Genomic DNA, 16,474 nt, shown 5'->3' on the forward strand with positions numbered 1-16,474 from the left:
GAAGAATGGCATTGCTTTTAAGAGATGCATGAGAAACAATTTTGGGGGAAGTGGCATCATGTAAGGAAACCCTGGTGGCACAGTGGTTAAGTGCTATGGTTGCTAACCAAAGGGTCGGCAGTTTGAATCCTCCAGGCGCTCCTTGGAAACTCTATGGGGCAGTTCTACTCTGTCCTATAGGGTTGCTATGAGTCGAAATCGACTCGATGATAGTGGGTTTGGTTTGGCTTTTGGACATCATGTATGCAACTTGCTTTCAACCGGTTCAGTCAAAAAATACATACACGTGAGGGAGGAGACCAACATAAATATGACAAAATGTCAACAACTATGCGATCTAGGTGGTGGGTGTAAGGGTATTTATTGTCCTAGTCTGTCAATTTTCCTGTGAAGAAACTAAGGCGTGGACGGGGACTGAGGGGATCTGGGGAGTGGAGGTGGGGGTCATTTTAAACAGTGGCCAAGAAAGCCTTCACCAAGAACTCGCTGCCGTCGAGTCCATTCCGACTCACAGTAACCCTATAGGACAAAGTAGAACTGCCCCGTAGAGTTTCCAAGGAGCGCCTGGCGGATTCGAACTGCCGATGTTTTGGTTGGCAGCCGTAGCACTTCACCACTGCGCCACCCACCAGGGTTTCCATTTCACCATAGGACAGAGCAGAACTGCCCCCATAGAGTTTCCAAGGAGCGCCTGGCGGATTTGAACTGCCGATGTTTTGGTTGGCAGCCATAGCACTTCACCACTGCGCCACCCACCAGGGTTTCCATGTCACCAAGAAGGGAGCCTTAGAATCAAGGCCGTGCGGATATCTGGGGAAGACATATGGAAGTAGAGTGAAGAGTAAGTGCCGAGACAAGAACATCCTGGCATGTCTGAGAAGATCCGTGTGCAGGAGCGGTGCAACCCGGGGAGTAGCCACAAAAGTTAGACAGGCAGTGCGGGGTCAAACTGTGCAGGGGCTGGTGGAGCAGGAACACCAGATAGTCAGGATGAGAGAAGGACAACTGGAAGGGACATATCATCCTTGCTTACAGGCCACTGTAATGATTTTGCCTTTTACGGGAGTGAGGAGGAAAGTGACTGGAGGGTATGGAGAAGAGGAATCTGACTTAGGCTGTTACACTGAGGACAGACTGGAAAGGGAGCAAGAACAGAAGAGCAGGACGGTCAGTTAGGAGGCGAATGAATAACCAAGACAAGAGCGAGGTGGCTCAGATGAGAGGGGTGGCAGTGGAGGTGGCAATTTAATCTCCTGATGGGTTAAACGTGGGGCAGGAGAGAAAATAGAAGACTCAAGAATAACTCCAAGGTTATTCTGAACAACTGGTAAAATGGAGTTGCCATGAACTGAGAGAGAAAGACTACAGAAGCACATTTGGGGAGTAGGTGGATGGAGGGAAGGTCAGGACTCAATCCTGGACATGCTAAACTTGAGATGCTTATTAGTCATCCTATGGGGCAAACAGATATGTGAACCTAGAGTTTAGAGAAAAGCTCCAGGCTGGTTACATAAATTTGGAAATCGGCATATAAAACCAAGAAACCAAACCCATTGCCATCAAGTCAATTCTGACTCATAACAACCCTATAAGACAGAACAGAACTGCCCCATACGGTTTCCAAGGGGCAGCTAGTGGGTTTAAACCACCAGTCTTTCGGTTAGCAGCCAAGCACTTTAAGCACTGCGTCACCAGGGCTTCCATCAGCATAAAGACAGCGTTTAAAGCCATGAGTCTGGATGAGATCACCAAAGAAATAAGTGTAGATAGAGATCTGAGGCTAGGTTCTAGAACACTTCAAAAATTTAAAGAGCAGGCACATAGACCAATGGAACAGAATTGAGAACCCAGATATAAATCCATCCACGTATGAGCAGCTGATATTTGACAAAGGCCCAGTGTCAGTTAATTGGGGAAAAGATAGTCTTTTTAACAAATGGTGCTGGCATAACTGGATATCCATTTGCAAAAGAATGAAACAGGACCCATACCTCACACCATGCACAAAAACTAACTCCAAGTGGATCAAAGACCTAAACACAAAGACTAAAACGATAAAGATCATGGAAGAAAAAATAGGGACAACCCTAGGAGCCCTAATACAAGGCATAAACAGAATACAAAACATTACCAAAAATGATGAAGAGAAACCCGAGAACTGGGAGCTCCTAAAAATCAAACACCTATGCTCATCCAAAGACTTCACCAAAAGAGTAAAAAGACCACCTACAGACTAGGAAAGAATTTTCAGCTATGACATCTCAGACCAGCACCTGATCTCTAAAATCTACATGATTCTGTCAAAACTCAACCACAAAAAGACAAACAACCCAATCAAGAAGTTGGCAAAGGATATGAACACACATTTCACTAAAGAAGATATTCAGGCAGCCAACAGATACATGAGAAAATGCTCTCGATCATTAGCCATTAGAGAAATGCAAATTAAAACTACGATGAGATTCCATCTCACTCCAACAAGGCTGGCATTAATCCAAAAAACACAAAATAATAAATGTTGGAGAGGCTGCGGAGAGATTGGAACTCTTATACACTGCTGGTGGAAATGTCAAATGGTACAACCACTTTGGAAATCTATCTGGCGTTATCTTAAAAAGTTAGAAATAGAACTACCATACAACCCAGAAATCCCACTCCTCGGAATATACCCTAGAGATACAAGAGCCTTCACACAAACAGATATACGCACACCCATGTTTATTGCAGCTCTGTTTACAATAGCAAAAAGCTGGAAGCAACCAAGGTGTCCATCAACGGATGAATGGGTAAATAAATTGTGGTATATTCACACAATGGAATACTACGCATCGATAAAGAACAGTGAAGAATCTGTGAAACATTTCATAACATGGAGGAACCTGGAAGGCATTATGCTGAGCAAAATTAGTCAGAGGTAAAAGGACAAATATTGTATAAGACCACTATTATAAGATCTTGAGAAAGAGTAAAAACTGAGAAGAACACATACTTTTGTGGTTACGAAGGGGGGAGGGAGGGAGGGAGGGAGGGAGGGAGAGGGTTTTTTATTGATTAATCAGTAGATAAGAACTGCTTTGGGTGAAGGGAAAGACAACACTCAATACATGGAAGGTCAGCTCAATTGGACTGGACCAAAAGCAAAGAAGTTTCTGGGATAAAATGAATGCTTCAAAGGTCAGCGGAGCAGGGGCGAGGGTCTGGGGAACATGGTTTGAGGGGACTTCTAAGTCAATTGGCAAAATAATTCTAGTATGAAAACATTCTGCATCCCACTTTGAAATGTGGCATCTGGGGTCTTAAATGCTAACAAGCGGCCATCTAAGATGCATCAATTGGTCTCAACCCACCTGGAGCAAAGGAAAATGAAGAACACCAAGGTCACACGACAACTAAGAGCCCAAGAGACAGAAAGGGCCACATGAACCAGAGACCTACATCATCCTGAGACCAGAAGAACTAGTTGGTGCCCGGCCACAATCGATGACTGCCCTGACAGGGAGCACAACAGAGAACCCCTGAGGGAGCAGGAGATCAGTGGGATGCAGACCCCAAATTCTCATAAAAAGACCATACTTAATGGTCTGACTGAGACTAGAGGAATCCCCGCGGCCATGCTCCCCAGACCTTCTGTTGGCACAGGACGGGAACCATCCCCGAAGACAACTCATCAGACATGAAAGGGACTGGTCAGTGGGTGGGAGAGAGATGCTGATGAAGAGTGAGCTAATTATATCAGGTGGTCACTTGAGAGTGTGTTGGCAGCTCTTGTCTGGAGGGGGGATGGGAGGATAGAGAGAGAGGGAAGCCGGCAAAATTGTCACCAAAGGAGAGACTGAAAGGGCTGACTCAATAGGGGGAGAGCAAGTGGGAGTAGGGAGTGAGATGTATGTAAACTTATATGTGACAGAGTGATTGGATTTGTAAATGTTCACTTGAAGCTTAATAAAAGTTAATAAAAAAAAAATTTAAAGAGCAGGAAAGAAAGAGAAACTAACCAGAGAGATGAGGATTGTGCAACTAGTGAGGTGGGAGGAAAACGTGGCATCCTAAAAGCCAGGTGAAGACAGTATTTCAGGGGAGGGAGGAGTAATGACCTGTGTCAAATACGGCTGGTTGGTCAAATCAGGTGAGGAGTGGTCACTGCATTTAGCAACTCAAGGGTTATTGGTAATCTTGACAAGAGCAGTTTTCATAGAGCAGTTATACACAAGAAACACTAATCACTGCCATGATGCAGAGGAAGCAATAGGAAAGGGGAATAGAGATAACAAGGAATAAATAAGTAAACATGAGGAAAAGAACTTCATATCCCCTGATGGCTTCACAACGTGATTAACCCAACTCTCACCTGAGGTCAAACAACTAAAAGAAACATTCTGACCTCTAGAGAGGTCATAGGCATTTTCAGAGGCAAAACCAGGAGGTCTTGAGGCTACTTGGATGTGGGAAAAGGGCTGGAGTTTGGGAAAAAGAAAACAGAAATAGGAAGCACCAAAGGGGGAATTTAGTATATCTGCAGGGGAAACACGAGTTGGGAATTAGAGGCACTCTTTCATTCTCTGAATTTTCTTTCCCTGATTTCTCTTGTTGCCTTCAACATAATGCATCCATTCATTCAACACATAGTTAAAAACCCATCGCCACTGAGTCGATTCCAACTCATAGCGACCCTAAAGGACAGAGGAGAACTGACTCGTAGGGTTTCCAAGGCTGTAATCTTTACAGAAGCAGACTGCCACATCTTTCTCCCTCGGAGTGGCTGGTGGATTTGAACTGCCAACCTTTCAGTTAGAAGCCAAGTGCTTAACTACTGCGCCACCAGGCTCCTTCTTGGGAATTAGAGGCACTCTGTAATTCCCTGAATTTTCTTTCCCTGACTTCTTTTGTGTGCCGGACGTAGTGTATCCATTCATTCAACAGTTACTGAGCTCAGAAACATCTCCTGCCCCTACTTCCTCACCTCCCTCTCATTTTTCAATCCCTTCTGGCCTGACTCCCATTCCTACCACTGCACGAAACTGCTTTTGTGACGATCACCTGAAATGTCCGTCCATGTTGCCAAATCCAACGGCCACTTTTCAGGGTCTCCCTTAGCTTCAGCAGCACTTGAAACAGCCACAGCCCCCCCTTGAAACACTCCTGGCTTCGATGACACCACTCTCTGCTTGAGTTTTCCCAGCTTCTCCCTCTCTAGCCAGCGTCTAAAGGCTGGCCCTGGGAGTTTTCTCCACAATGTTTTCCTAGAGATTCCATCTGTTCCCATGGTTTTAAATATGATGTATACGACAGTGATGTCCGAGCTTATTTCTTCCTCCTCTTCTCTGACTGCCAAACTCTTGTGCAGGAGACTGACCCCTTCACCTGGTGTCTCTCAGGCATATCACACTTAACATACCGAAAATATAACTAAATTGTCAAACCTCTTACCGAGGCCTACAAGGCATGTCCAACCTCACTAAGCTTGATCTCGAAGTTCTGGTCAAGTCATAACCCAGGCCAGGCTCTTTCCCACCTCACTTTTGCACTTGCTCCTCCTGCCTGGAATTTGCTTGAACCTCTATTCTAAAGGAGGCCCCCCGCCTCGCCCCGCCCCGCTAGTCTCAATCACAGCGCTCAGCCCCAGTCTGAACTTATTTCTTCTGCTTGTTACTTCGTGTGTTTACTGTCTCCCCGGCTGAAAATAAGCTCCAAAAGAGCAGGGATCTCGGCTGTTCTGTCCCGTACTGCATCCCTGCACCTGCCTGAGTCTGGCCCAAAAGGAGCGCTCAGATACTTGTTGGATGAATGCAAAAATAAACGCAAGCGTGGTAAACATACAGCGGTAACCAATTCGTTTCCACGGCCCTGACACTAACGCCCATTCCAGGAAAACCTGCCTTTCAACGGTGACACCGGAAACCCTGGTAGTTCAGTGGTTAAGTGCTATGGCTGCTAACCAAAGGCTCGGCAGTTCGAATCCGCCAGGCGCTCCTTGGAAACTCTATGGAGCAGTTCTACTCTGTCCTATTGGGGCGCTATGAGTCAGAATTGGCTCCACGGCAATGGGTTTGGCTTTTTTTTTTTTTTTTTTTGACGGTGACACCTGGCAGAACGCAGGGGCCAAGGAGAAGGCGCCCCACGCCCCGCCCAGGCCAAAGCCCCGCGCGCCCCCATGGCCGCCCAAGCCGGGACCTAATTGGCCGCGCACGCCCGCCGCCCGCCCAAGCCGCGTCCTGATTGACCGAGCTGGCCGCGCCCGCCCAAGCCGCGTCCTGATTGGACGAACGCGCCCCGCTTGCCTGCCTGCCCGCCCGCCCGCCCGCCCGCCCGCCCGCCCGCCCGCCGAGACGATGCCCCCAGGCCGGCCTCCACACGTCGGCGGGCCCACACCGGGGCTGAGGGCTGCCGCGTTCTCCGCTCGGGGGCCCTACCCGCCCCCGGGCCACTGCTTCGCCCTGGGCCCTTCCTGCTGCTCCTCCCGCCCGCCCGGCCTCACCTCGGCAGGGAGGTCCCATCCTGCCTTCCGCCTGTCAGGAGCTGGGTTTAAATCGCGCGCGCGAGCCTGCCGAGCGCGTAACGGCCGCGGTGACGTCACCTGGGCGGGGCTGGTGGCGCGCCTGCGCAGACCGCCCGGCTCGCTGCCCCCCCCCCCCCGGTCCGCCCCTTCCCTCGCGGAGACTTCCCCCGCGGGACGAAGGGGGCGACGGGGCCCATGGTGCCGGTGCCGGGCTGAGGATCCCTGGGGGCCAGTGGTTTAGGTGCCCGGCTGCTAACCAGCAGGTCGGCGGCTCTAACCACCCAACTGCTACGCGGGAGAAAGACCTGGCGATCTGCCCCTAAAGAGTGCAGCCAAGAGATCCAATGGGGCAGTTCCGGTCTGTCATATGGGGTCGCAATGACTTGAGTCCATTTGTCAGTGGGTTTCTGATCCAGCGGGCATCCTGAAATAGCATGAAAAGGCACTCCTTCGGAGCCCTAGGGCGAGCTGGGACCCGACGTCAAGGCCGACAAGGGCTCTGCTGTCCTGGACCTTACTCCCCAGGAGGGAGACAGAGGCCCGAGGACCTGTGCTCGAGGGCAGCAGGACGCCCAGGTAGAAAGCGGCGGGTGTGGAGAGCGAGGCGACCACCTACAGAGGATCGTTCCGGGAGGGAAGGACCGAGACAAGGTGTCGTGTACCTTTTACCGTTAAAAAGGCCCCGGGAGATGCCTCCTGCAAACCTCGCCCTCCCGCTTCCGTGACAAAAGGTCAAGGTCGGAAATGAGACAGGTGTGAATGCCGCCTGTCCCTTCTCTGTGTCTCAGCGGCCCCAAGAATTTATCATGGGAAGAAGGGCCAGGGCGATTCCCTCAGATATGCCTAGAACATCCCGTAATGTCCTAAAACTCACACATCTTTTACCGCGCTTCTCAGGAGTGCCGTTGGCATTTGGAGTGAAGCAGTTCCTGACCTGTGGGACGACGCACACCCTCTTTGCTGGGCTGTCCTGTCCCTGACACTCCCTGCCCACTAAATCTGTCAATGCCCCTCAGTCATTTTGGCAGCCAAGAAGTACTTCTTTTGTTGAAAACCACTTTTTAAACCTATTTATTTTTTGCCTGAACTTGTTCTTACAGGAAACCCTGGAGGTGTAGTGGCTAAGAGATTGGCTGCTAACCAAGCCTGGCACTTTGAATCCACCAGGTGCTCCTTGGAAACGCTATGGGGGCAGTTCTATTCTGTGCTATAGGGTCGCTATGAGTCCGAATCGACTTAACGGCCACGGGTTTCATTTTTTGGTTTGTTCTTACAGTGACCACCTTCCAATCTTTAATGTAAGGCAGTGTGGGAGAGAAGACAAGGCATTTACAGTGTTCTCTATGAACGACTCCACCAGCCACCCAGGGACCCGAATCAGCACCAGTCACCTTGTTCCCTCCTGGTTAATCCCCACACACAATTATCAGGGTCTTTTTACTTCTCCTCGATCTGAGTCTCTGTAAGTCCACAGGACCCTCCCCACACTGGTCTGCAACACCTTTGACGCCCACCCACCCCACCCCCACCCCCCAGGCCCACAGTGGTGTTTGCCAAGTTCAAATCTGACCTGTCACTCTTACTTCCTGTTCCCCTACCCCCCACCCCCACTTCCTCCCCAAAGTCTAAAACCTTCAAAGGCTCCCAAGGCCTTGGGAGCTCCCTGCAGCCTCTCCAGTTTTGCACCAGGCCTCCCCTTGCTGCCTGACCTCCAGCCAGGCAGGCCTTCTTTCACACTTGCCCTCCCCACCCTCCACCATGGAGCTCTGCACATGCCATTTCCTCTGTTGGGTCCTCTTCCTCCTAGTCTTCACTTGTGAGCTACCATCAGGTGTCAGCTCACGTCACTACCTCAAGGAGGCCTTCCCTGATAGTCATGTCCCCTTACCGCAGGCTTTAGTAGAACTTGTCACCCTTGCAGTTTTACATCTGTTGTGACTATTCCTTGTCTGTCTCTTCCTTAGACTCTGTGAGGACACAGCTGTGTTTCTGCTCACGAGTGTTTTCCCAGGACCTGGTATTGACCCTGGACACAGCAAGTACTTAAATAGTCAATGAAATGAGAAGACTAGTTTAAATCCTGCCTTGGGCAGCCTATTTTTCTGGGCCTCATTTCTTCCCTGTATCTCAAATGGGGGAAACCTTGGTGGCATAGCAGTTAAGTGCTAGAGCTGCTAACCAAAGGGTCAGCAGTTTGAATCCGCCAGGCGCTCCTTAGAAACTCTATGGGGCAGTTCTACTCTGTCCTATAGGGTCGCTATGAGTTGGAATCGACTTGACGATGCTGGGATTGGTTTGATTTTATCTCAAATGGAGATGATAACACCACCTTTGCTGGGCTTTGTGAGAATTAGGTAAGACACTAAGTGCCCCCTCTCCCGACACCAGCATGTAGGGGTCCTTGTAGCCAAGTGGTTAGGAGCTACACTAACCAAAATGTCAGCAGCTAGAATCCACCAGCTGCTCCTTGGAAACCCTGTCCTACAGGGTTGCTATGAGTTGGAATCGGCTCGACGGCAAGGAGTTTGATTTTGGTATTTCTGGAGAACATGCAGGCTCCATGTGTGCTAGGATCCCTGCCATCTCACCTGCTGAGAGTATCTGAGGGAGGAGAGTGGGAACACTGGGATCTTCTGCACTTCCTGTGTGCACTAAGAGCAGTGGAGGTGGGAGGGTGCCAGGCGGAAATGCATCAGGAGCCTCTGAAGAACCGCCTTGGCAGTCCTGGCAGAGGAAGGGTCCTCGTTGACCCCCTAGATGGAGGCAGGAGGCTGATCTGTGGTGATAATGGAGCTTCCTGGGCTGACTGCTTAGAGTCCCTGGGTGCTACAAAAGGTTAAGGCTGCTAACCGAAAGGGCACCTTGGAAGAAAGCCCTGGCAATCTACTTCTGAAAACCCAGCCATTGAAAACCCTATGAAGCAATATATTATGTTTATTTTCACCACGATGGAATAAAAGAAGAAAACCCTATGGAGCACAGTTCTACTCTGACTCACCTGGGGTCCTCCTGAGTTGGAGTGAACTGATGGCAGCTGGTTTGGTTTCAGGCTGATTGCTTGAGGCAGTGCGGTGGGGGACGGAGCCAGCTCCACCCCCAGTGTCTCTGTGGGCCCGGCCTGCCCGGGGCAAGCTGGTCTTTCACGTTCTGCTCTGAATGCCATCTTTGTTTCTTGGCTTCAGAGGATGCCAAAAGACTGAATGATCTATCTGTGGTATGCAAAGCTTAATTCCTCTTTTTGTACAAAAATATAGTGGCAGTGGGGCCACTCCCCCATTCCACATCTGCCAGAAAAGCAATGGGGGAACCATTCCCCTCCTCCACCTTACTCCTCACCGGGAATTCTTCCGCAAAATAAACTGGAAACATCCTGGGCTCGGGGTTGTTGTTGCTATTGTTGTGTGCCCTTGACTCATAGCTTAGAACTACTGGCATCAGTCGGGCTGCCTGAACAGCAGTCCTTTGACTGCAAACTTGCCCTGAGTGTCCAGCCTACCGCTGATCGACAATGCAATTAAGGAGATAAGCCGTTAAATCACCGTGAGGCTCAGTGGACTCCTAGTGGGAACTAGGTTTGCATTCATCTTGGCCTCTGAGCAAATGCCTGTAATTTTTGTGTGTGATATGAAATTCCTGATCTCCTAAAGACTGGGCCAAGAACCAACAATTTCTGTCTTCTAGAATTTCCAAACAATCACACACCACCCTTCATCTTAACATTAATACAGTACTTCTTTGCTTTTCAAAGCACTTTAACCCCTTCATTTCATTTTATTCCCAAGACCACCCTGAAAGGTTGCCAGGGCAGATGCTTCCCGTGGCTCTGTCACTTACTGGGTGACCTGGAACGAGATGCATTCCCTTTGTGTGCGTCATGTTTCCTCAGTGTACGGTGGAAATGGTGAAGTGCCTACTCCGTGGGTTTGCAGTGTGAGGATTAAATGAGTTACCAGATGTAAACCACCCCCACTGGCAACACTCAATGAACCTAAGAATTCCCACTGTTATCATTGCTGGTATATCCTGGGTGCTAGCCAGGTTTGTTTTGGAATAAGGCTCAGCTTCCTAAATATCTGCAAAGGTTTCCTCTTTCATTGTAAGCATGTTCCCAGAACACTGCAGCTCTGTTCCTCCCATTACTATTTGTTTTTTTCCTTTCTTGCACCCTCTGCCCCACCCAAGCTTTGCTGACTGTTCCCTTTGTAAGTCTTCTACCCACACATAACTTTACATTCCCTTTCTTGATTCTTAGCAGACTAGAAACAACCCTGCAGTCCTGGAAAATCACACCACCTTCTTTCTGCCTGAGGCAACTTGTTTCTAGAGCTTATGCATTTGTTTGTAAGATCTTTGGTTTGGGCACCCTGAAAAACAAATAGCCTGTACGTACCTTACCAAAAAACCAAACCAAACCCAGTGCCATTGAGTCGATTCTGACTCATAGCGACCCTATAGGACAGAGTAGAACTGCCGCATAGACTTCCCAAGGAGCGCCTGGCAGATTAGAACTGCTGACCCTTTGGTTAGCAGCAATGGCATTTAACCACTACGCCACCAGGGCTTCCGTACGTGCCTCGGCGCTCTTCATTATCCATTCCTGGCTACTGGCCACGCCGCCGGGCAACCACGGGGCAGATCAGTCGAAGGTACACTGAGAACGGCAGAGGGTTCTGCATCAAGCTACTCCAAGTAACCTCAACTCCTTGGAAACAGGCCGGTGCGAACGCTGATCTGCTGTATGTGACTGCAGAGATTCCAGTTGGTACAGAAAACAGCTCTTTATTGATGTGAAACAAACACCAGCAAATTATTTTCTACACACAAAGCAGATGCGTGGTTTTTAAAACACCAAAATTCCACCATCATTGCACCTCAGCCTGAAAGCAGTACCTGGTGGATGCTAGCAGGCGAGGTGGACGCTCGGGTGTTGGCCGGCATCAGCTGCCGGGACACTTATTTTTGCCAGGACTGAAGCCTAAAAAGGCCACATCTAAACCCCCTGAGGTCATGTTAAACCCAGGCCAGGTTTTCCTCCCCAGCAGGTCTTCCTGTCCTGGGTAGGTAGCGACAGTATTAGCATTTCCAAAACAACCACATCCACAACTATAGTTGTTTCTTAACCCTCCTCAGGAGGCCCGAGGTTTTGAAAGGGAAAAATACATCAGTCATATCTCTAGAATCACTACTCTGCAGAGCGGGGCTGCTCCACAGTCCCTTCCTGTCCAACCCTGGCAGTCAGCCTGGATGGTGGTGAGCCCGCTCTTCAAAACTGCAAACATCCTTCAAATAATCCCTTTGTCTTCTCTGAGAATCACAAAGGTATTCCCAGGCTGAGAAAAAGCGCAGGTATAGATGGTAGCCAAACCTTCATTTCTCTCACAGTGATTCCCCCTCAGGAACAAAGTAATTGTTTATCTTAGAGCCCCAAAACAGATTGTCCTTGTTAAGGGCTTTACAGTGTTCCTTCCAGGTGCTACAAAGGTTGTCAGATGTGGGCTCTTACCTGTAGTAAATACATCATCTCAGTTATGGGACAGGTCACTATGACTCAACATCTGTTTGTTAAATCAGTGCCAAGAAATTATTTGGGTAGCCTTGGGGTCTTTTCAGATGCATAAAAATAGCTATATTGTCATATGAAAATAGGGCTAAATAAAGAAAATGGAAAATAAACATCTTGTTATATTTTTAAATTAGATCCTAAAATACATGAAGTTGCCATCACAGTATTTGACTGGAATAAAATGAAGTGCCATCAACTCTGATGTGAATTAAGCTAACAGTTCAACCAGGAAAGCAGCTGACAAGGAATGTGCTGGGAGTCACTCACACAGGCACAAGCTGAGATGCAGGTGTTCGCTGGTTCTCCTTCACTTCCAGTACTGAAACAAAAACCCTCTGGATCTCAATTCTTCAGCAGTAAGTCCCTCCCATAATACCTGTTTCCCTGGACCCTCTTTGGGTCATGATGAAAGTTAAGTCAGGAGAAGAAAACTTCAGAAGAACCACCCCGAACGGGGCCCTGCAGACTGCACCCCATCCTCGTGACCACCTCCCGTACCCGTCAAGTGTCTTCATCTGTAATGGCCCCACTGGCAAGGGGAAGGTCACACACTGCTGAGAATATCTGAAAAATAAACTCCTCTGCAGCCTGAGGAACCAGAAATACCGCCTCCCCATTTTAATGGCCTTTACATCAGTGCGCTCCAGCCAGTGGAGCACAAGGCAGGGTTTTCACCTGGGTCAGGAGGTTGTGGAACTCTTCCACTGCCTGTGAGTGTGCCACAGGGTTTAGCACCAGGTGCTGGAAGAGATTGACGGGCTCAGCATTCCGAAACGTCTTAGGGATGGGGATGGTCAGGGGCAGGAAGCTGTTCCCAATGAGGAAGTGATGGAGGGACCTCTGCTGGAGTCCGCGGCCCAAGAACCACAGGAGGTCTTGCAGCCGCTGAGACAGCCTATCGTGCTGCCAGTCTGTCAGGGGCAGCCGGAGCAGCAGGTGCATGAGGGCTGTTTTGAAGTGATAAGAGGTGAGGACAGGGCAGGACGCCCCCTGGGGTAAGTCTTGGAGCTCCCAGAGACTTAAAATAATCTGCAGGCATTTGAGGTGACACGTGTTCTCTGGAGCAAAACGCCCTACCAGCTTCAGGAACAAGTGCTCACAGGCTGCAAAGGACTCGGGCCAGTTGACACTGGTGAGCTCTTCCTGGTCAGGGGCCTGACTCACCAGGTAGACCAAGGTGTCTTCCCGTTGCACCCCCAGGACCAAGCTGATTGAGAGAAAGCGGCCTGAGCGGTAGTCCAACCTGAGCTTGCAGGAGGTGGTGGACGGCGGGAGGCTGAGATTAAAGTCATACTTGTGGGCCACAAGGGCCCAGGCATTGCCTACCATGTCACGGAACCACTGTACGGTCTTGTGCACATCCAGGTGGGAGCCGGTGCAGAGGGACGCCTTAATGGAGCTGGTCGACTTCCCCGGGGCAGCTGGGTGGTCCTTGTTATGGTGCACCAAGCACAGCACGTCACCTGGAAGCTTCTCACACTTGCACATGCACTCCAGCTCCACAAGCACGCAGCCACAGCGTCGGCCCAGCGCCGGATCCCTCATCTCCAGGACAAACATGGAGCCCTGAGGGGGGACTATGGGCACCAGGATATCAAATGTCTGGGTGTCGTGGCGGGTCCCCCATTTCTCGAAGGCAGCCCCAATGCCCAGGCAGTCTTCCAGCTGCAGGTGAGCCTCCCGGCGGCTGAGCATCCGACAGGCCTCAATCAGGTCATCCACAAAGCTCTCCACGAACTCACAGGTGCAGGGCAGGTCATGGGTAGCGCTGTGGACATAGTGCTCATAAAAGAATTCCAGGGCCTCCTGGGAGGGGAAGTCCATGAGCCAGCTGCAGGAAGTGACGGGCACAACATGGAATTCTGCCTCCTCCTCATCACTGCTGGACTCAAAGGCCGGCTCATGCTGCAAGCTCTGTCGCAGGAGCTCAAAGAGGAGAAAAAGGCAGAAGAGGCCAACGTTCCACAGGTTTCCCAGCATCCAGCCCAGAGGTCCCTCCTGGCTGTCAGCCTGGAAAGGCCACCCCATGTCCTTCTTCCCTAGCACTAACTGGTCACTGGGCGCTTCTCCCCTCCAGAAGTTCTCGGCCTTCTGCCTCTGTTCAGCGGCTCGCTTTCTCTCTTCAAACTCTCTCTCTAACTGGCGCATCTCCTCGCTCATTCGCTTCTCCAGCTGCCGACTTCTGGCTAACGTGTCCAGGTCCATCCGGTCACTGACCATCAAGGGGTGGTGAACAACATACATCACTGCCAGGAAGAGCAGGCTTATCACAGCCATGGGGGCCTCTGTATCTGCAGAAGGAGGGTGAGGAGTCAGTGGTGGTCTTCTGGACGCATCTGCTCTCTAGTGTGTACATCCCCCAGAGCCCTGTAACCCTAGTCCTCAAAGTCAGCTACTTAGGAAGAACAGATAAAGCTCACAGAGCTGGAGCTGGACACAGCACGTTGGTCTGCCCCAGAGGACTGAGAGAAAGGGGGATGGCGAATGTGCCACTCGGTCTCTCTACTGCCTTCCTTCCACATGGTGTGGGTGTATTTAGGCCTTCAGAGTGTGGACGTTCCTGTGTAGGATGGGGGGGACCTTTGTGGCAGGGTGGCCTCACCCGACTCATGAGTCCACCACGGACACCAGAGATGCCCTGCTGGTCCCAGAGGCTCCCTTCCACAGGCAGAAAGCACTGAAACCACCTGCTGCTGCCCTTCCTCTCCCGGCCACGGCCCCAGGCCCCAGGAGTGCTGCCCACTTCCTCTGTGACTTCACAATTCTCATTCTGCTCACTGTGTCATCAAAGCGCTGGGCCTCTCCCACTCTGACTTGCCCAGTGGGCAAACCCCCAGTGCTGCCAGCCACCTCTCCACTGCTGGCTCCTCTGCCCTCTAAGCCCCAGAGAGGGCTGCCCGATGCCCCTCTGTGGGCCAGGCCCAGAGGCAGGCACAGCTCCACCTCTAGCCCAGGAAACAAGAACTGGTGCCCAAGCCCCACCTGGTGGAGCAGGAGCGGGCTCCTGTTTCCCCTCCCAGGAGACTGCAGCTTCTTGCTTCTGCTTCTCGCTTCCGTCCCTCCAGCTGACAAGCTATTGGGCTTACCGAGATTCATGAAGAGCTGAGCTGCGCGAGGCTGAAGCCCGGTGGGGACTCTCCTGCCCTTTGGAACGTGGCCTTGCTTAGTCTCACTGCCCCTCCAGGAACCCTGTTAAAATTTACAAGGTACCTGGGGGTTTGGGCTCAAAGTGGGGAGCCCCCCCACCCCACTCATAACTTCCCCAAATTCCATGGCCTGAGACTTGTACTCTCACGGCCTATCCAGACTAAGCCTCCTGAACCAGGGCCCCTCCCTCCTCAGGGTTTCTCCCTGATCGGGGGCCAGGTTACTCACCGTTGGGGTTAGCAGGAACATGGTCTTAAAGGGACAGCGCGGCCTGACGGTCCTCGCCCTCTTCCTGGCGGGGTGGCGGCTCCGCGTGCATGGCTGGGTCCGCCCGCCGGAGCCGCCCCGCTCCCTTCTCCCGGGAGCAGACCACGTTTGTGCGTCTGGGGCCCGCAGCGCGCCATCGCGGCCTTTCCCTGCGAGCCCCACGGCGAGGGCGGCTCCGAGGGCGCCCGGCTGCAGCCCCACGGCGCGGGCCGCTCCGAGGGCGCCACTGCTGCTGCAGGCTCCCGCCGTCCGGGCTCCTCCCAGCCCCGCCCCGCGGCCCCGACACGCTCCTCCTGCCAAACCCTCGCGGCCGAGCGCGCGGGGAGAGCGTCGACCTGGCCCGCGAGCCCTCGGCACTCACGCACCTGGGCCCGCTGCGCCTCGCGTGCACGCACCTGGGCCCGCTGCTCCTCCGCGTGCGCGCACCTGGGCCCGCTGCGCTTCGCGTGCGCGCACCTGGGCCCGCTGCGCCTCGCGTGCACGCACCTGGGCCCGCTGCGCCTCGCGTGCACGCACTCTCTCAATGGTGGCACTGACTCCACCGGGCTGTGAGGAGAGCGCAGGGGGCACGGAGTCGGGCTGAGGACCCTCAGGGCCCAGCTACTCGGCGTTGCCGGGATGGCACAGGGGGCACTGCCGGCCCTCGGCTTCGCTCAGCTCAGCTCAGGGGAGAGTATATTTATCGGGAACCTAGGTATGAGGATGATGGTGGCAAAACTAGGAATTGGCAGAGGTCAAGTTTTTCCCATTCTGGAGTGGCCTGAAGAAAACAGTGCAGGAGACAGTGTTTTCAGCACCCTTCACCTGCCTCGCTGCTGCCCCACACCTGGCTTTGGGTCTCCCTACTTCCTTGTCCCATCAGAGTGATTATAGTGAAAGGACCAGAGGCTCGCAAAGAAGTCCTGGCTGCAGGCCCAACTGGCCCCTCACTAGCCCTATGGGAACGAGAGTGTTAAACCTACAGGGTAGCTCTCTTGATGAGAAAGAGCTTTATAAAGTGA

At 51.8% G+C, this 16,474-nt stretch overlaps 2 protein-coding genes across 5 annotated transcripts in view; both read right to left on the reverse strand.

Moving 5' to 3' along the window:
• The window catches only part of NCAPH (non-SMC condensin I complex subunit H), a 36,679-nt gene extending 27,101 nt beyond the window's left edge, over window positions 1-9,578 (reverse strand). For 2 of the 3 annotated variants that reach the window (XM_049857046.1, XM_049857048.1), the window contains exon 1: window positions 6,476-6,557. In XM_049857046.1, coding sequence (XP_049713003.1) covers window positions 6,476-6,494 — 19 coding nt within the window. In that variant the 5' untranslated portion in view covers window positions 6,495-6,557. Of the gene's footprint in view, window positions 1-6,475; window positions 6,558-9,494 lie in introns of those variants that run through there. The other variant, XM_049857047.1, reaches the window with a different exon arrangement.
• Window positions 9,579-11,243: 1,665 nt separating this feature from the next.
• ITPRIPL1 (ITPRIP like 1) lies at window positions 11,244-15,858 on the reverse strand. 2 transcript variants are annotated; one of them, XM_049857049.1, is made up of 3 exons: window positions 15,435-15,857; window positions 15,146-15,248; window positions 11,244-14,350 (listed from the first exon to the last, which is right to left on the reverse strand). In XM_049857049.1, exons 1-3 carry the CDS (start codon window positions 15,453-15,455, stop codon window positions 12,693-12,695), a joined length of 1,782 nt encoding a protein of 593 aa, XP_049713006.1. In that variant the 5' UTR covers window positions 15,456-15,857; the 3' UTR covers window positions 11,244-12,692. The 2 variants fall into 2 exon arrangements, with proteins under 2 accessions (XP_049713006.1, XP_049713007.1); XM_049857050.1 differs by lacking the exon at window positions 15,146-15,248 and having other exon boundaries at window positions 15,435-15,858.
• Window positions 15,859-16,474: the final 616 nt, after the last annotated feature.

This window comes from Elephas maximus, chromosome 17 (genome assembly GCF_024166365.1).
Source record: "Elephas maximus indicus isolate mEleMax1 chromosome 17, mEleMax1 primary haplotype, whole genome shotgun sequence".
Taxonomy (NCBI): Eukaryota; Metazoa; Chordata; class Mammalia; order Proboscidea; family Elephantidae; genus Elephas; species Elephas maximus.

What these genes read in the sequence shown, in the direction of transcription:
- ITPRIPL1 (XM_049857049.1), bottom strand. Translation starts at nt 15,455, where the DNA reads ATGTTCCTGCTAACCCCAACG. An exon ending in TGTTCCTGCTAACCCCAACG is followed by an intron (nt 15,249 to 15,434) that starts GTGAGTAACCTG and finishes AAATTTTAACAG; the next exon opens with GGTTCCTGGAGGGGCAGTGA. An exon ending in TCAGCTCTTCATGAATCTCG is followed by an intron (nt 14,351 to 15,145) that starts GTAAGCCCAATA and finishes CTCCTTCTGCAG; the next exon opens with ATACAGAGGCCCCCATGGCT.